At 39.4% G+C, this 20,707-nt stretch overlaps 1 protein-coding gene across 2 annotated transcripts in view; it reads right to left on the bottom strand.

Annotated features, from left to right (window-relative positions):
* Window positions 1-2,681: 2,681 nt before the first annotated feature.
* ARHGAP8 (Rho GTPase activating protein 8) overlaps window positions 2,682-20,707 on the bottom strand; it is an 81,673-nt gene continuing 63,647 nt past the window's right edge. For both annotated transcript variants that reach the window (XM_071733282.1, XM_071733281.1), the window contains 4 exons: window positions 17,747-17,824; window positions 16,964-17,092; window positions 13,894-13,997; window positions 2,682-6,782 (listed from right to left, as the gene is read on the bottom strand). In XM_071733282.1, the coding sequence (XP_071589383.1) occupies window positions 6,585-6,782; window positions 13,894-13,997; window positions 16,964-17,092; window positions 17,747-17,824 (509 nt within the window). In that variant the 3' untranslated portion in view covers window positions 2,682-6,584. The remainder of the gene's footprint in view (window positions 6,783-13,893; window positions 13,998-16,963; window positions 17,093-17,746; window positions 17,825-20,707) is intronic.

Genomic DNA, 20,707 nt, shown 5'->3' with positions numbered 1-20,707 from the left:
GGAGGTTTCGAATGGATATTAGGAAGAATTTCTTCACTGAAGGGGTTGTCAAGCACTGAATCAATCTGCTCAGGGTAGTGGTGGAATCACCCATCCCTGGAGGTATTTAAAAGACATTTAAAGGTGGTGCTTAGGGACATGGTTTTGTGGTGGATTTGGCAGTGCTAAGTTTAACGATTTGAACTTGATGATCTTAAGGGTCATTCCAAACCCAAATGATTCTGTGATTCTATGAATCTATGCTAGCCAGGTAGCTTTGCTTTTCCTCATCTCCACTGGAGAGCATCACTACTCTTGCAGGGAGGAGGAACAGGCTTCCTGTAGGGAAATCACTTGCTTTCTGAGGCAGCCTCAACTTGTCCTCCAAAATGGTGCTTCCACAGCCCAGTGCCCAGTGATGGCCAAGGCTGCAGAATATGCAGCAACTACAGAAAACAGAGCCACCACGCTGGGAGCAGAGTACTATTAACTTTCAAGTGGTAATTATATGGAGAAGTTGTGATACTGTGACATGCAGAGAATGGGGTGTTTATTGCCTTCCCGGCAGGAGCGTGCTGGCTGTCAGGGCTTGTGAGAGAGCTCTGCAAAGCCTCTCATTATTTTCATCCTCTCATTTATATTATTTTGTAAAAGCTCTTTTGGTGCAGAAGACAGTGATATTATCTCACTGAATTTCAATGTTATTTTGTAATGGAATGGATTTGTTTTGCCCTTGTGCTGTGGGAACTCACCCAATCAGGGCTGGCAGTGTGCATCCCAGGCCCTGGGAGCCTTTTGCCACAGTATTGTTTGGGAGGTCAGTCACGAGCCAAAGATAAGGAAAAGAAAAAAGCTGGAGAATAGAATGTGGGGATGGGAACAAAATGGAGGTCTCCTTATCCTTCTGCAAAGGTGAAAGTAGCTTGTGATAGTTCCACATCTTCCTTTGTAGCTGTTTAGCAGCAGCATTAAGTACTCCATGCTGATGGAACAAACATGAAAGCATTTGGGGGTGGTGGCTGCTGCAGTTGGAGTGTGAAGGAGCTCCTCAACTGAGAAAGGAAGAGGGAAGCAAATCCCCCATATGACCCCAAACATGGAACAAAGGCAGATGTCAACACCAGGCCTGTGCCTTGCTCAGCTCTGTGCACATGTTCTGATTAGAGAGCTATGAAGCCAGAAGAGATACTGTTTGGTATTGGACATGGTTATTAACATTAACATTAGGTTTACTGGACATCAGCTGTGGCTGCATTTCATGTGTGCACCAGTACAGTAGGTTTAAGGGTAGAACTGATGGGAAACATGGAAAGGAAAAGATCTTCCTAACTTCTTTTCCCCTTCATCACAACAAGTGTTGGATTATTAGAAATAAAAGCTCAGTCTAGCTATCAAAAACATAGCCAGCTCTCTGCTTCAGAGATGGGGGAAACATGAGTTGGGCAATTTCACTCACTCAAACATTAATCTGAAACTTCCCCACAGAACCAAACCTCTTGTAGTTTCAGTTTGGTTTATCCAGGCACAGAATGCCCATGAGAGCCTTGGACCACCCCTATCTCCCCCAAAATGCAGTAAGGGATTTGTGCATGAGCATGAACACCATCCCCAGCTTATGCAGGCTGCTGACAGACTTCAGAAGAAAGATGTAAACAGCAATAGGCAGAAGATGTAGCTTTGAAGGGGTGGAAAATGTATAGGAAAGAAAAATAAAACACTAGCAGGGGAAGAACATGTTTTTTTGGAAGCTTTTGAAACAGAAAAAAGAAATACCTTACTATTTGGACAGCTTTGGGTCAATAAATTCTTGGGAGAATTGTCAAAAATCCACCCACCTGAAGACTTTTCTCTGACTGCTGCAGAAATCCAGTGCAGACACTAATGATGATGAAATTTGGTGCACTTTACAGTTGCTTTTTATTGTCCCATTAATTAAGGGGATAATTTTTATGACTGAACAGTAAGAGGCTGTAAACTGCTTTTGTGGGCAATTAAAGTTGAAGTGCAGAAATGATTTGAGAATAAGATTCAGTACTAGTGAACACAATCCATGCAACAGAGGAAAAGCCAAACAACCCCCCCAGAAAGATAGACAGAAATCCTAATTTCATATTAGGCTTGAAGAGGTTTGCATTATTTGGGAAATTGTCTGGGTAACTTTTTGAGGACTGAAGCACAAGGAAATGAAGCAGGTAGTAGACTGGAGAAGCATGTTCATGCTTCTGCAGTTTTGCCCCCCCAAAGCATTTTGGGTCAAGGCATCAGATTCAGCTGCTCCCAACTACAGGAGCAAACCCAAATCCTGTGAGTGACAACCTCGTGCTCTGGGAACCACAGCCAGACTGCCAGTCAGGAAAGCAGTTTCTGCAGGATGATTGCACCATGGAGAAATCAGGGCTGCAGAAAAAAAAGTCATCTTTAATGATCAGTCAGCTATGTGTGTCGTCTCCCCTGGCTCCAGCAGAATTCCCTCCTTACCTCTGGCAATAATTGCAACTCCACATCCAGAAACGTGATGCCATCTCGAAAGAGACCAGGAATGGGAAGCAGCAATGCTTGTTTGCCCTGCTCAGGAGTACTGCAGTGGCCAGCAGAACCAAAGCTGGGCCCTAGGTGAGCCTGGGGTCCATGGCTCAGAGGCATGCAGGTAGCTATCTGGAAGAATGTAGTTATTTCTGAAAGACCAGCACCAAAGCCAAGCCTTTTAAGAAAAGGTTTTTATTTTTTGTTGAGTTGGCATGTTCCAGCAGAAACATTTTTCCAATCAGCTCTTTTAAAAATCAAACTCTTCAGATGATGAAAATGAGTATTACTCCAGCAAAAAAGGCAGAACTCCTTTGACACACCAGCCACACATATAATTTAACACACGATTTACATACTTCTCACAGGCATACCTTTGGCTTCAGTGGAGATGTGCTTAATGAAAGCACAGAATATTTGCTTCTGACTTGAAGTGAATAGAGTATGAGAAGGGATGTGTCTGGTCAGCAGAGCTTCAACTGAACATCAGCTTCTCACTTCACAAACTGGAGGTGCTGGCAATAACTCTCTCTGACTTTCTTCCCCCACACCCAAAGACCCTTATGGTCACTTGAAAAGTGGGAGAGTTGGCAAACCTACATTTTCTAGAGTTGTGAAGACAAGAAGAGAAGAAATTTAGGAGGGGGTGACTGTAGCATCAATCCCATTAAGGGTTCAACTTGTTACCTAAGTACACATTGAACGTGAATAAAGTATCTGGGGCTTCTCAACTATTAGTCTTCTCACAAGTGGATGAACATATTAAAGTTTATATTTATCTCTGAGAGATTCTGTGAGGGATGCTGCTCGAGGAGTGCAGCACATACAGACAGATCATCCGCACTTGTGTAAGTGATAATAATTTATGGAAGTTTTTTGTAAGAACTGCAAAGACTCTCCTTGGTTAATGACATTGTTCAATGTTCTTACATTTCTTCATAGATTCAGGGTAGAAAAGTATTCCCTTTCCCCTTTGGTGCTTGTTGCTAGAGGCATCCTGATAATCAGACTAATCTTGGGACCAATTTTCAACTACTAACAGCTCAGTAAACTAAAATGCTCAGGCAATTTATTCGCTGTATATTGTCAGCTAGGTAACACTTGATTTCTCATTCCATGACTGCATTTTATTGTTTTAAACTGAAATTCAGCATGTGTGTTTCCAACAGATTATCTCCATAATCACTTTCTTTTTGCTATGGAAATGATCTGAAAATTGTTCTTTGATATGAGAGAAGAGTTCACAAGGCCACACTGTACAAAAGCTCGAATCATGCAATTATCATTTGTAAAGAGAAACTGTTATCAAAGTAACTGCAGGGGACACCTCCAGGACTCCTCTTAGAGTCAGGAAATTTGAAACATATATTTCTCTAACATGAATTTCACTCCAAACCCTATGAATAATTCATGAGAACTGATTTAATGTCATAGTTAAGTCTGGCACTTAGAATGGAGATTGGGGGCTTCTGCTGCAGATGGAGATTTCTCCAGTTCCTTTGGGGTAGGAGGCACAGACCTGGGTCCCATTGCTAGGAGGGTTTTGCTCTCCAGGTGCCTTTGATTTGGGAAAGTCCCTTTCCCATGAGGGCAAGGTCACAGGGAAAGGCTGGGGTGAAGGTGAGCACCTTCCCTATCTCTGCCTCAGGCTGCCTGCTGGGGAGGTAGGAAGGTAAAGGGGAGTGGGAACCCCTGTGTCCCCCTGCCTCACTCTTCCCTCACCACTGGTAATGGCAGAACCAGAACCTCTACTTTTCTCTAAGCAGCATCAAATTGCCCACACTGGTGGATAACAGATGCTATGGGTTCTTCAAAGGAAGAAGTACCTTGAGATGAGAGAAAATGCCATTTTGTTCTTCATTGACTAAATGAGAGGAGCTATAAATTGCTGGAAAATGGTAGTTTGCAAAGCACCTAAAAGGAAGGCCAGCAGTTTGGCACTGACCAATACAGAATAAGTGAGTCTGGCTTTAAATATCCTCTTTTGTGTCTACATGGCAGGCAAATTAGCTGAAGGAATGCTCCTTGTACTTTTCACTTGGTGCTCCTCCTTTTTACTGGAAAAAAAACCTAACTTGTGTATTTTAACCAAGGTCAGAGAGTGGCAAAATATACAGGTTTTGCTAATTCCCAGAAGCCATACTCCTCACCCATAAGAACAGGGTGCACAGAGCCACGCTGCCAAGTTGCAGAACACTGCTGAACATAACTGTGTTTGTTTCTCACAGTACAACAGGGCTAGGATGCTCTCACTGATAACTCAGATGCAAAACTGATGAGCTGCACTACAAAACTGTAAATCTTATCCTTAGAAATCTCATTTTGCTGAAATTTAATGATTATGAATACTTGCTAATTATTCTCTCTGTGTCATGCAAGACAACATTTACGTGGGAATCATAGGTGGTCATTACTTACAGAAAACACCAAAAAGTTGTCTTTATGATATTTGAGGAACTGGGGAAAACACACAAATGTGATGACTGTGATGTGAGAAGTTGGTTCTAACTCACCTTACTCTAAAGCCTCTGTATTTTTCAAGTTTTCATCATTGCCTAATGCTATAGATGACACCTACTGGGCAAAGGAAGGCCTGGCACATCCAGCATTCCACAGCCTTCTGAATACTTGGTTATTTCCTGAAAATGCTGACAAGAATGAACCCTCTTTACCCTTTGCAATAAGATTTGGCTGCACCCTTTACACAGGCAGGCAATTTGTAAGCACTAAGAGGAAGGACAGAAGGAAAAACTCTCAACTCATGGGAACCTATGGGATAAAAAGTTTCTCAGTGTTTGCACTGGAGCAGATACCTAAATTGTCCTCCTGAGGCTATGACTTTTACTGAAGTCTAAATAATCCCTGTTTTCAAAGCTTTATACAGAATCAGGAAGACAAGAACATTAGGGAAAATACTGCTTACCCTTTTTTACCACTAGTTAATTTTCTTTTGCTTTGTAGGGAAACATAATTATAACTTTGTTATAGTACCTCATTACCAATCAAAGTTAAACAACGAAACAGCACTGTGTTAGAGTTCATCAAATACAAGTGGTATTAATGGCATAGTTAGAAAGAAAACACTGAAAATTCTCCCACAGTGTTGGCTAATAATTCACATTGGGACTAATAATAGACTTTCAACGTATAAAAATGATAATAGGTATATTATTCAAGTTGTTGCTCTTACTACTTTACAGAGAAACTGATTTGAAGAGCAAATTTCTATCAACGTAAGCTGCAAAAAAAATGCAACCCAAACATCAGGGGTACTCTTCTCAAAGAAGTTGTCTTATATTCTGTATTATGCATTCACTGATATAACTCCAATGATGAAAATTCTAAGTATTTTGGGAAAAAAATCCCATAACATTATTGCTCCCTGTTTGAACTTACAATAAAAAAAAAAAAATCCACACACTTTGCATGCACAGCTACAATGATTAACTGAACATATTAGATATTTGCAAGCATAATTAGTTAGCTGTCTGCACAACTCAAACTACCCAGGAAACACTTTATTCTCCATGGTAATTGCAAACCTGATGTACCACAACTGCCCACACTTTTTTTGCATAAGATAGGATTTTATGGAAAAAAATAGTTTAGAAATTTTAGCATCTTAAAAAAAGGATTTAATTTTTATTAACTTAATAGGGAAACTTGTATATAAAAAAAAAAAGTAGAAAAGAAGAAAGCTATACACTCAGGAGTGGTCTAGAACTTAGCTCCGCATGGTCCCAGAAAATAGTACCATACAGTGAGGTCTTCAGATCCCCAAAGAAATGACAGACTGGCACAGAGTGTCATTATTTTTTTAAACATACCAGGGGGTTTTTGTCTGCTGGGGACTCACTTTGACCTACAGGTCTTTCAACATTTATGTACATATTCTCCCCTATGTGATAAGAATATATCGGGCAGTGTGTTCCTCCTCTTTGGTATTTGGAAAGCTAGAGCAACTTTACTCTGTATAGAAAGTTTTCTTCACAGGAGAGAGACCTGAACAGAAAGATCCCACTGGCTGAGGCATGGAGACCTTTTCCTCAGGCAGCCATACTCCATTTGCCTTTCTGGAAGCATTAAGGTAAGATCTCACCAGGCACTGTTCGGGAGTTGAATATATTCATGTAGAAATCTATCAGTAGTTCAGTGAAGAGATTCAGAGGTACCAGAGCACTCAGGGAAGCTGTTCCTTTTGATGGCCAGATCAAATTCAAACCAAAGACACAGGCCAGGCTGGATGCTGTCATTCTGTTATATATACTCTCCTGTGAAACCTGGAAAAACATAAACATGGATAAGGGGTATGTAGACATGTGCCCCAGAAAGTCAGAGACAAGACATCACCCTGTACTGAGGATAACCAAATCATCTCCCCCCAGTCTAATCCCCCTCAACTGGGGATTAGATCTCAGCCTCAGGAACATCACTGTCCCCTTAGCAGCCTTAGCACTGGCTATGCATCCTAGAGCTATGGGGCCACTGGAGTCTTTGTCCCTCAAGTAGAAGATAAGATGTCAATAAGTTAAATAAAAGGGTAGAATTGTTTCCTTATGCCAGAAAAATTATTTTCAACCTTCTGTATGGAACCTATTGCTATCTCTGCTAGGGGAGAAAGGACAGCAGACACAAACAGCTGTCCCATCTGCTGTTGTACTAAGTCCTCCATAGTAAAAAACCTCCGGCCTTCTTAAGCTGTTTGTAAGGGTTTTAAAAGGGTTTTATTTTTCTCCCACTGATTCACCTCCAAGTATCTCCACATCCACCCAATTCCTCTAAAGCAACAGGGGTGAAAATGGGCTGTAGGTAAAATGCAGAGCACTGAAATCAGTTCTGCACCTGGATGATGTGTCCTATTTTTATTTGTGGATGTAAGCCCAGAACTGAGAAGCACAAGTTTTTTATCTCTGTGTGAACTTGGCAGGGAATCTGTGTGTGTTCTGCTCTCCTACATTGCATGGTTGGTATCTAAAGCCCAATATGGCCTGGGTGTCCTATCTAAAAAGTTCTCAGTTACTGTAAAGAGCCAACAAGCTGAAGGTGCTCTTGACTCCTCCTGACCTAGGTAATTCAACCAGTTCTCAGGCTGATGGCTGCATTTGTTCATCAATAAACTGTTACAGGAACACCACACAGTCCCAAACTGCAATGTGCAGGTTACTCTGAAGCTGTCATCTTGCACAGAATGGGGCATTATTGGGCAAATTGCCCGTATATTCTTCTGCTACAATTTCAAGGGGGATAGGAAAGCAAAGACTTCACTTCTCAGTGCTTCTCCACTTCTGTCTTGCCATAGGCATCTTGATAAGGCAGTTCTGTAGTATCACGAAAAATCTGAGGGCATTAGAGGTGACTCTAAGAAACACTGTGATCATGTGAACACTTCTTAGTACATGCATAAACTCCAGTTGCTTCTACCCAGTAATGAAGGTTTGATTCCCCTCTGTCTCCTACAGCATATTCTCACCCTCCTTGGTGTATTACCTAGCAAGAAACCTGTCTGCTCAACCATTGGGGGAATACAACAACATTTACACACATGCACAGGATGGAAGTCATGGGGGACATGAAGATGCACTTGTGTGCCCCAAAGTGAACAACTCTCTTCCTAACCATATCAATTTTTCCAATAATTGGAACTATTTTTGCCTCCAATCTTTGCCTTACTCTCCTAGGACAGCAGAGCTACTGTAATACTACTGCTATGAATATTAAAGGCTTCAATTGTTTTTAAGGTCATTAAACAGGGCTTGATAAAAGAAAGGCTTATTAATAAAGAGATACTGGTGCCATGACCATCTTTTCAATGCACTGACTTCACAACCTGAGAACAGAAAGTCATCAGATAAAATGGCAATGCCTGCTTCTTGACCTTATGCAAAACCCACATCATTCTCTTTAGAGTAGGAACAATGTATAGCCTGCTGACCTTCACATACTGCTCTTAATGCACTATTTTACTATACAGAAAAAACAAGCCCATCTTTTTAATTTAATCTGCTTCAGATGAGATCAGCTCAAACAAGAGCTAAACTACTACCAAAATAACTGATATTAAAAATATCTGAGGAGGGAAAGCAATTAGGACAACAAAGAGTACCCTGTTAATAAGTAGACACAGGTATTACCCTGAAAGTAGCTGGCATTTGGATGCTGCTAAATGTAACAAGGTCAAGGACTGAGTTCTGGCCCTTGCATCAAATGGCTGATACTGTCTGTGTCCAAACTGTGTAATGTATCGTGAAACCCCTGTGGATCAATGATAAATTATTTTTTGGTATTTCTTTCAGTTGAAAGTCTCAAAAGTAAGTGAGAACTACAGCCCATCACACTGTTTTCTGTAACACAAAAGCAAAGATAAGTGCTGGACATCCTAATCATAGAATCAGAGAATTGTCACAGTTGGAAAAGACCTCTAAGATCACCATGTCCAACTGTCAACCACTGAATAAAATAAGTAAAATACATTTATCAATACCTGTGCCACCATGCCCACTAGATCTGTATCACCACACTCACTAGAGCACATCCTGAAATGCCTCATCTACATGGTTTTTAAATACTTCCAGGGATGGTGACTCCATCACCTCCCTGGGCAGCTCATTCCAATGCCTAACTACTCTCTCAGTAAAGAAATTCTTCCCAAGACCTAGTCTAAACCTCCCCTGGTGCAACTTCAGGCCATTTCCTCAGTCCTGTTTTTATTTACTTGAGAGAAGAGGCCAATACCCACCTCTCTACAACTTCCTTTCAAGTAGTTGTAGAGACCAGTAAGGTCTCCTCTCAGCCTCCTCCAAGCCAAACAGCCCCAATTGCCTCAGACTCTCTTCACAGGACTTGTTCTCCAGACCCTTTATCAGACTGGTTGCCTTTCTCTGAATTTGCTGCAAGTACCTTAAGTGTATACAGGACAGGTACCCTGTGACAGCACAGAAGTGTGCAGCATAGTACATCAGGACAGTGGAGGGTGGAAGGATCCAAACCCGTTGCAGCTGTCTTTCCCTGATTTTTGGAAGTGCTCCCTGACCCAGTCCATCCATCAAGTCATGTACAGGTCCTATCTTCAAGTGCTAGTTGAAACACATCCAGTTTAACTTCACCACTGGCTTTGAAGGCCAGTAATTCAATCCAAAGCAACACCACTCCAACTTGCTGGTAGAGCTACATTTGTTTCTTTTCTGTAAGCCAACTATTTCAAAGAATGTTTCTAACTCCAAGATGAATGAAATTATCCCTTCCCACTCGCTACCACACTCTGAGCAAGAAGTTAAGGAGATGGGCAACATTGAAATGACACAGCCTTTCCCCTGAGAGAGCAAATCCTTAAGATAAAATGAACCAGTGGATTATATCATCCGAGGCAGAGCTACACTGAGCCTTATCTGTGAGTCATCAATCAGGCTGACACTCAGGAATTCAAGGGAGACACAGCACAGCATGTTGCTTCACTCCAAGATGCACAGCAATCCCTTCCTCAGCACATCCAAGAAAAAGAGTGTATCTGAATCCCACTCTCTCCACAAGATTCTTTTCTGGCTCATCAAGAGCTGAAAGCAAGGAATCCTTGTCACACCAGTGGTAATGATTTTATGCCTCCCCAAGGGGAGAGAACAGGCTTCACACTATTTAACCCCCTCACTGCTCCAATGACAGATTTTTTTCTCAAATGACACAAACACATCCACTTCTTCTACAACACCATCGTGAGCAGCTCATGTTTTCTTCTAACACTAGACCATCTAAGGGTAGGATGCAGCCAGCCACCCTCTCCGTGGGCTATCCTTGGAAATAACAGCTCCCCAGAGCTATGTTCTACTGAAGAAATCATGATACCTTCAGTATTTGGACTACCCACTTCCTCTTTCTTTGAGTACCGTGCAAATTTAGTAACCATCATCTCTGCTTCAAGTGAAAATACACTTGTTCTGTCAACTTGACAAGTTAATAAGAGACAGTTCTCTAAGGATTTAGATCATAAATTTGAAGGAATCATCTGAACATCACTGATGAGTATTACAACAAAGAACTACACAGCTCCACTTTGTTGCTTTTTTTCCCTTTTCATTGGAACATATGTAGTGAAATCATTAAGTAGTGTCAGCCTATACTTAAAGAAAATCCTCTAGAAAAATGAAACATAATTTTTGTACATCATTGGGCATAAACACTGAAGATCTAGTGCCACATCAACAAACGCAAAATACCTCCACTAATTCAAAATAAACATCCAGCTCTCCCAGCAACATTGTGATGATTTTTGGATTCCAGATACTTGCATCTCAGCACCCTCATTGACAAAGCACAAGTGAAACAAGACAGCCACTACACTACCCAATGAACTTAGTGACATACAGATGGTAGAAAGAGCCAAGTACCATCAAATTTTAAAAGTACCAGGACATAACCATCTCTTTGGCTTCTCAGTCACAATGCTGAAAGGAGCTCCACAAAACATTTTGAAAAGAAAATTACCAGACATTAAAACTCCCCCGCAAACTGACTGGAAATATAGGATTCTATCCCCCACTCTTTGCTACCTTGCAGATGTGCCAACTGCTTGTATGTGCTCTTTGAGGCTTAGTCATCTCATCCTTCCCAATGTGCCTCATCATCCTCAGCCACCCCCAAGCTTTGCTTGTGCTAATTAGAGTTTTAAAATGGACAAGTGATGGAGACAAACTATTAATTCATTCAGAAGACTTTTCCCAGTTCCCACTCTTGGCTTTGACTTTGCTGCTTTGGTTACAGATCTAAGGCATAGCTCATGGGCCCCAAAACCTTGTCCTTTTTTCTAGGTAGTCCAAGTTTGACAATTTGAATTTGGCAGTGTTTTGCAATGGTTCTTTCAGCCAAGGCAGACACCCTTCCCCTGCATCATGCATGACTGCAGGGACAGAAATAAGCAGCAGAGAGGGAAAATGTGTAATTATAGATACCAAAACCAAAGACATAGATATAAAAAGACAACCTAGATGATGTTATTGCCTCTACAAACTTTGTTGACTGTTTAGCCTTCAACTGTCATAGAAAAAGACAATTATAGTTTTCAGCTAAATTATTTCTGGCTTCAGAACTGTTTAACTGTAGCCCTCAGTGTGCTTTGCCAAGTCATTTGAAGTAGATTTCTTTGAGTTCTTTAAGTTTGCATGTGCATTCATAAATCCACTTTATGTGCATGTGCAACACAGGGCTTGTGGAACAAAACCACTGATTTGTGCACACTGATCTCTTGAGGTCAGCTGGGCAGCATGGACACTTTTTTTGCAGACATTATTCAGGGGCTGACCTGTGAAAACTGGCCTTTGTTCCCCACCCTGCTCCTGGGTTGCTCAATTCTGCCTCGTGACTTCAGTCCACTGCAACCCCAATGGGACTCTGCAGATCCCTCTCTAGTGGCCAAATGCAATGTAAAATGGAGATCAACAGCCTTACACCTTTCACAGCACACCAGGCTTACTAATAGCAAAATCACTGTTAATATAAGGTTAAAGGAATCTGACCTATTTTTTAAATTTGTCTCTTTTAATTCTGTAGCAGTTACACTGTCTTGCTGTAGCACCCTTGGAATAGAAGAAGCTGTTTCATTAAGTGAGGGGGTTGAGACTGCAGAGAAAACAGGGATTTTTTTTCTTCTTCTTCCACAAGCCTGTATCAAACCTGGAGAGTTCAAAACCTGCATCTAGTGATTAGAATTCATCCCACTTCATGAAATTATCACAAGTACCTCTTCCACTACTCAAGGTTGAGCTCATGGAAGAATTAAATTGCCTCTTATATTTAAGAAGGTTGATGCTTGCAAGTAAAAACTAGGATTACTGGTAGAGTGGTCTGTTAAAGTTTGAATTGTGGCAGCTTGTGCAGCACACTGATCTGCAATGAATAGAAATCTCTGGCTTCTAGATGGTTTCACGTTCCTGTGACCTTTCCAGATGCAAATATTCCCTGAGAAATTAAGGATGAAAAGCCATGGTTCAGCAAAAATTGCAGATCTGAGCACTAGTATCAACTTGACGTTGTGCTTTGCATAACAAGGAATACTTAAAAATAATGCAATGTTCTGTTGCCCAATTACAGAAAACACTATGTATTACTTCTGCACAGCTCATTAACATCTCAAGTATTCAGCTTTTAAAAGGTGCACTGAGATGGTGCAACTATTATTGGAACAAAGCCACTTACATAATTCATAACACTGAGGAGAGATATCAGATGCTAAAATAATAGCAAATTACATATATGGATTTCCTTAATAGCATTACAGTTCAGCTGAGTAAGAGTAAACAAACGTGTGGGTATTACAGGAACCCTGCAACCTCTGAGGGTCATATCAATGTGCTTCCTTTAAACTTGCTCTTCTTTAGTATTTTAATAGAAAAAGGGGTAAATGTAATTGTTTCTGAAATATGCAGCTGGGTAGAGTATGGGAAGCATGTAGCTAAGAACAGTTATTGAGGTCTCATTCCTTCACTGGTGAAATTCAGCATCATTCCATATCCACAATTGTGTTGTTGGGCTCTTAGAAATTCTAAAGATTAGGTCACTTTATTAGGTGTCCAACTGCACCCTGATGCTCAGTTTTAGGCACTGAGGTCTGCAAAATGCAATCTGGAAAAGGCAATGCACTGGGCAACGCAGAAGGAAGGGAAACCTACACTCTTGTTGCTGTCTTTTTCCTGCACCTAAACTGGCAACCAAATAATGTCACTATGCAAAACTTGTAAAACTGATAACCTTGCAAACTGTCACAGTTAAAGTTTCTCATTTAACATCGCAGTAAATTACAGGATGGAATCCTTTTTCAAACAGAAAAATGCTATTTGTAAGTTTTAATACATAGTATTTTGCTGATTGTTTTTCTAAAGCTCATTAATATTTCTATCATTTTCTAAAATTACACTGATTTATTTGGTGTTTAGGTGCTCAAGATTTATACTTTTGACAAAAACCAAAGAAAGTTGATTACACCTAGTTTTTTTCTGGCAATGGAACTTACACATACATTACTTTCAGTCCTTTTTTCTATCCAAAATAGGAAAAAACCAAAAACTAAATCAAGAAAAACATTAATTTGTGAATGCGGAGTTGGGGGAACAGGACTTTTAGATATACCAGTACAAGCACAGTTCCATTTAAATTTATATTGTAGTTTTTACTACATCTACACATTTCATGGAAAAAGGATGGCCAGATAACTTTTTAACAATGATTTTTATTAGAACTAGAGGGTTCTGCATCCTGAATCCACTCCATTAACTACTGTACCATGACCTCACCACAGTTAAAATTCTCCAGTTTTACTTTCTGTGGAGATTTTCAGTGTTGAGTTAACAAGAACAGAATTTAGAAAGAAAAGACTGGCCCTACTTTGGAAATTTTGCCTCTACTTACCATATGTAGGAAGCATATCAGATATTTTAGAACAACATAATTGTGTTCAGGAAGCTCTTGAATTATTTGCTTACATCTGGTGACTCGCAAACTGCTCTCCACACCTGCAATGTCAAAGTCAGTCAAGTTAAAAACATAAAAATATTAACAAAAATAGCTCCTTCTTTATCTCTTCTGGTACTTAGATATTAATCTGTAAAACTAACCACAAAATTAATTTGTTCTATCCTCCACAGTAGCATTAACATCCCTTTAAATGTCCCTATTATATTTTGTATTATTATATTTCTGGCTGAATTCCAGAGTATTTTCATGATTAAGTGAAATAGCTGAAATAACTTACTTACTAGAGAGGATTTTCAAAGGTCTTGATTTGAATGCCATTATCTCTCCATGCACTGAATCTAGGCGCCTACTTTTTATAACCTGATTTTATTCTTAATGAGACACAGTCCTGACCAAAATGCTGTTTTGGCACTCTACTAACTTTAAAAACACTTTTGTGATTCTGCAGGAAATTTTTCTATCTTTATGAGATGGCCACTTGGTGGGTAAGGATTTTCTAGGTATGAAATTCAGCAGGTTCATTAACTGATTTCTACAGATTGGCAAAACCAGAACTGGACTCCAAACCCATTGAAACATCTAGATAATCAGGGAGAGAATTACACTGACACTGGATTATATTTCAATACATACCATATTTATCCTATAAAATCATATTATATGCTGGATCAAGTGACTTTTTTCCTCTCTAGAGTACTGTAATTTTAATACTGGAAGCATAACACTGATTTGGAGAAAGGTCTGATGATTACAATCATGCCTGATCTAACCAGACCATATGTGCTGATGTTTCTTCTGCATTTTTTGCATTTCTCTCTCCCTCTCCTTGGCACAGTAGAGGTGTGCACCAGCTCATGCACAAAAGCTCTGAATTAAATACATGAAGCTATACTGGGATGAGCTGTTTTGATATTTCTTGTACAGCAAAGACACCTGTTTCATTAAGACACAATAATCTGAATCTCCAAAATTTTTTTACAGCCTTCTGCAGAGTAAATAATGCAGGAAGAGTAGCAATATTGTGTAAAGCAACTCTTGTTAGCAGATTTCATGACCAAGGAAGAAGTTCTTTGACAATTATAAGCTTTCAGGTTTTATTAGGATGCTTTTTTTTTCAGTCACTCAGCTAATTCATTTCACAGCTCCCATCAAATAACTCTTTAAAAAAAGTTTCAGAGGAGACACTAAAAAGTTTCACCACCATTTCAAAGCACTTTAGAGCAGTGATACTGTATTTCTGGGTTTGCAGGTTAAGAGATGTAATAGATACATCACACACTGTTCTGGGATCTTCTAGGAGACAGAATAAAAATTTTTAAATCATCCCAAGACAGCTGTCTTTGATTCTGCCTCTTCACAGCTTCCTTCTGCACTACATTCACAAAGCTGCAGTCCAGCTTGGCTCTCAAGCTTAAGATCTTCTAAAATCAGGATATCACCACAGCATCAGGAAAAAAATAGCGGATATCATGCTGCAGAACACAAAAGACCAAGGAGGAATTCTCCACTTTACAACATATTTTGTCAGCATTCAAAATGTCAGCAAACAAAAATAACATGGAATGAAATTTTCACAGGTGTTTTGCCAAGCAAAACATCCCAGTGTTCCTAGGACAATGCACTGATCATGTAACTCTTTTCAGACTTGTTCTCATTTTTCACTTAGCTGTAAAACAAAGTGATATCATGTCCGGAAAGTTAGTACAAGAGTGATTCAGTAAAAATTAGCATTTATACTTTTTTTTTTTTTTCAAATTTTTCCTATTCTCTCCATTTCTGAGTGATTGTCTTTAGCCCCTCCATTTCTACCATCTTTCTGTGTATAGATCTGTTTTTGTCATTGCCCTAAGATAGTTCACTGATGAATCCTTGATTTGGAAGCTGGCAACCTCCAGACTTGCAATTAGCAAAATAGTACAGAATTTCAGGGGATTCTGAACATGACCTGATTAACTTTTTGTCTAGAAATACATGAACTAATGTAATGACACGAAACAGCATATTTATCTTAAGCTACTGCTTAAGCATACTATAGGAATTTTACCTAGAACATGGTATATCTGGGTAAACTTGCTTTACTTCTACACTTCACAATCATGTTGCAGTTGAGATTTATCCTCACTCTGAATCATTTTAGTGATCTTTCCCAACAGCAGCATTCATGTGATGATAACCTACACTTTGCAAGAGCATCAGCCCATGGTCACCAGAGATATGCTAACAGACTCTGCTGAAAGCCATACTCCATAATAATATAAAATTTCCTCAAAAAACAGGTCATGGAAAATGTGTCCTTATGACTTGTTACTGGACACTCTGCTGGTTCCCTGCTAGCTTGACGATAGCTGGAGAGTAAAATACCAGTCTCTGCAACTACTGGCTACAGATCTCAGATATTCTGGGATCTCAGATATTCAACCTCCATCTATTAGGAAGCTGCCTTGCCAACACTGTAAAATTCTAGCCCGTGCCAATAATTCAAGTTTTATAATTCCTGGTTTCATGTAGTGATGTATCTTTAGATAGTCAATGTCTTCTCATGACTTTAGATCCTTTCTTCACAGTATGCTGTCCTATGGAAATAGTTCCCCTCCACAGGAAAAAAAAGTAAAGGAAAAAAAGGCAAAGAAAAGCACAAATGACCAACTAAGCTTTGTTCACACAATTCCACCAATGCTGCTGCTAAAACTAGAGATGCTTTGCCATAAATTCTACCACTGAGGCTGACTCAGTGCCATGACAGTGACAGGTCTGATACAATTATTAATAATGCAGTATGAGTTAAAGATAAACCAGTAAACTTTGCAAAAAGCAGAGAGAGAGACCCTGACCACTTTGCTCAAGTACGGATTATGAAGCTGTCCATTTGTGGTTGCAGTGAAACCCTAATAATATTATATACCCACAACTATGGGTCATGGTTAGCAAACAGGAATGCTTATTCATTAGCCAGACCCAGTTCAAGTTGCTGTATAATTTTTTTCTAAATCTTATTTATACTCACTGGTGATTCCAAGGATATGATCATAACAGTCAAATGTTAGTAAAGGCTGAGGGAGTTCCCTGAGGAAAGTCTTGAGGATAACAGCAGGTATATGGATATCATGATAATCATCGAAATTCACAGACTTGCCTAAAAGAAGAGTAAGATAAAAAGGATGTTAAAGCACATGTTTTACTTTTTTTTCCCTAAAAACTATTTCACAGTAACTTTTCAACAGAAAACCTCTTGGCTTTCTGCTGCTGCTACCTCCTGCAACTCTCTTCTTAAAATTTTTCCTAGAGTTTTAGTTACCCTGCTATAAGGGATTCTCTCCATAAAGGCATTTCACAAAATGACATCACGAGGACACCTGCGACTTTCAAAATTTCTTCACTGCATTTCATGAATAATTAGGCAAAACTGTATTTTTTGCCATAATTGTGGAAAAACATCAGAGGCAAAATGGCACAAAGACACTGTACTTTGGAACTACAGAAATTCAAATTGTATAGAGGCAATACAAATGTTTATTAAAAACCAGACCACTTTTACTCAAAAATTACTGTTCATTAACAGCTATAGATTTTTGTACACCCTGTTCTGACATCAGCTGGTGACTTGCTACTTAGTAATATTTAAGTGCCTGTTGCTATCTTTCAGGTTTCTGTACTAGTGTTTTTACTGTTTTATGTTACAAATGCTTTTATGATTAACTACAAGAAAGCTTGCAATTCTGCTTCACCAACAAAATCAAGATTAACAAAGCCCTTACACAGCCCTGGCAGGGATATTATGACAGCTTACCCTGATTGTAGAGCTTCTGAACATCTTTGATGGTCTGGATGCTGGCTGACCTTCTAAAGAGACCCTCTACTTGTAGTCCTGAAAAGAACAATTAATGCAAGTCTCATCTGTGGAAGCTGTCACGTTCAGTCAGAAACAGAACAGAGGCAGAACATTTGGGAACAAACTCATGAGATACCCTCATTTTCTGGAAATAAAGTCCTTGAGAATAGAATGTACAATCAAATAACACTGCAACATTGCCTACAACACCTTCTTAAAAGTGTCTCATGGAAATACTACCACCTTTCCTTAAGTGTTTTAGAGTGTCTTGCCAACTATATTTTTTTCTTTAAAAGTAGTTTTTAATTGCACCTAATGACACAGAGGCAGGAGGTTTAGATTGATTGGGCAGCTTATATACCCACCCTCACTGAGTGCATCTGCAAACTGAGCCCCAAACAACACTTGTAAATCTGTTATTCTCCTTGCCTTTAACCTATAGCAAACCAAAGAGGGTATTTGCAAAGATTCCCTAAGCTTTCTCTTCTGCTAGTGGGTGAGACAATGTCCTTTAGGCTGGGGAATGTTTCATAGGATCTTTGCATGGAGGAGCCTATTTTTTACCATCAGAGGGATGCTGGCCTCCCCAGCTTAAAGGTAGCTTGGGGCAGACTACTCTCCTTCCACCTCTCTTTGTCAGTGGGATTTCAGACTCTGCCTGCTCATGGTATTTTGAAATACCTGATTCTGCTCTTGAGAGACTTTTAAAATATTTATCATAAGCCTACTAAGGAGTACCTGCCTAGTCTTCTTTCATGTCTTGGACTCACTGAAATCTGAGGTCAGCTATAAAGGAAGAACTTCAATAAAATGCATCCAAGCAAGGATCTAATTTCGACCACAGCTTTCAAGATAAGCTATTTTTCTGAATTCTTATGCAAAAGAGGATGGGGACAAAAAGTGCTACTTTTCTGGAGACTTTTAGTTCTTGCTTTTAAGTTCAGCAAAATCATTATGTCTCTCTTTTCTCCTCTCCAGTTTTTGCTGTTCCTTCTGCCCATCCCAGTTTGGCTCACATGTAGTCTGAACTGGAAATGATTTCTACTGGAAGCAAACAGAAATGTTAGCCTGTGCTGGTCTGACAAAACACTAAATTGCTGATGTTATTGAGAAGAGTGGCAGACCACTCACTTGCTTGAAGGGGCTGCTGCACATTTCTTTATGCAAGTGTGGAAAAGCAGGTAGACTTTTTTATTTTTTCACACTTATCTTTCAGCAGATAAGTAGCCAGAACGAACAAAATATTTGTGTATTTCAGTTTAAGTACATATACCTCTATTTGCATGATCAAGAACCTTTATGGCATTCCAGAAAAAAATTTGAGTCATATGTACATTAATGAATGATACTCAGCCATTCTTGTAAATTCACCCAGGCTGCATGCATATTTTATAAATGCAAAATTAGCAAACTATTACAAAATTTTTAAATGAACCCATTCCTTACAGAATAGCATGTAGCACTGTTTGTATGAATTTGGATCAGTATACTAAAAATAATTGATCATGTACTCTCAAAATAAATTTTCATAGACATGCTTCAGAGACTTTGGCAAAGAACCCCCAGCTCTATTTGAAAGTGCTCCACTGACTAGATCTTGAGGCTTAGATGGAATAAAGCTGAATAAAGCTCCTAGTTACTTTCTAAGCATTTATGCTTTTGCCTGTTAAATTCCAAGTTAAATATTAAAGCTTGAGCCCATGCACTCAGTTCTGGAAGCAATATATCTCAACCTGGTATATAAGAAGCACATCTGTGGTTACTAAAGGAATCAAATGGACAATAATTATGATCTATATGGCCACTTGCTTTATTCCTGACCAGGCCATGTTTCAGTTGAGTAAAGTTATGGCAAATTACATCACTGCAGTAAAACTGTTCCATTAGATTTATAGGGCAACCTGTCTAAAGACATGGTTTTGGAAGTGGCAGCTGTGAACAGTTACCTTGTCAAGGCATTGCCCTCAGCAAACAAGAAATACAGTTATTTCCTGAGAATTTGTAGAATTTTATGCTGGCTGTTGGTGGACTAGAAGTTTTCTGTAAGAACAAGTCTTTCAGAAAATGGACATCATAAACACTTACAAGTCAGTTTGCAGGAATTGGTTTACAGTTAATGCTTTAATCTGATGTGAAACTCACTGTACTCACTGTAATAAATATAAATTTTTAACATGTTTATGCCTTTATTGGCTAAGGTTTCAAGAGTCTAATAAAAGTCATTAATCTGTAGCGTAGGCAGCAGCTGTACTTGTCTGGCCCTGCAGCTCATCAGCGTTATTGGAATGACACATAACACTAAGCTCTTGCCCAATATGTTTTTTGGTAGTCTGAGGGGGGGAAAGCAACTTTTATCCCCATCTACAGAAATCTGGGATATGGGCAGTATCTGTGCTTCTTCCAGGATTTGTTTTCCAGGTCAGCAGAAACTGAATCACTATACAGAAATTTGTGTGATCTCAGGTGGCAAAAAGCCAACTACCAATATGTATCTCCAACCCTTCCTAGATTTGTGGGCAACATATCCAAGGGACTTGACACTAATTAAATGTGGGATAGTTCAGTTCCTAGGAAAAAAACCAAACCAACTATGTTTTCCTTCTAAAGTAAAGACCCACAGAAACAAAATAGCCACGTCTCTTTTTTTGCATGAAAGATGCTTAGACCAGAAAATAATATATTGCCGAAATTTTAAAATAAAACATGGGTCTTAATTTCAGCCTAATGGTGAACATAAATATGTGTCAACAATAATTATGCTACTGAAGAGGAAAAACAATGAACCTGGGTACAAAAACAGGCCTTTTGCAATATATTTTTCTAACTTCTGTGATGGATATAAACTGATTAGAATGCTTCCTTTTTTTTTTGAAATTCAAGTATATTGCTCTCAGTGCTTTTTGTGTTTAGGCAGGGAAA

Source organism: Heliangelus exortis, chromosome 1 (genome assembly GCF_036169615.1).
Source record: "Heliangelus exortis chromosome 1, bHelExo1.hap1, whole genome shotgun sequence".
Lineage (NCBI taxonomy): Eukaryota > Metazoa > Chordata > Aves > Apodiformes > Trochilidae > Heliangelus > Heliangelus exortis.
The sequence above is the reverse complement of the archived record's forward strand: the minus strand, read 5'-3'. Positions and strand labels throughout refer to the sequence as shown.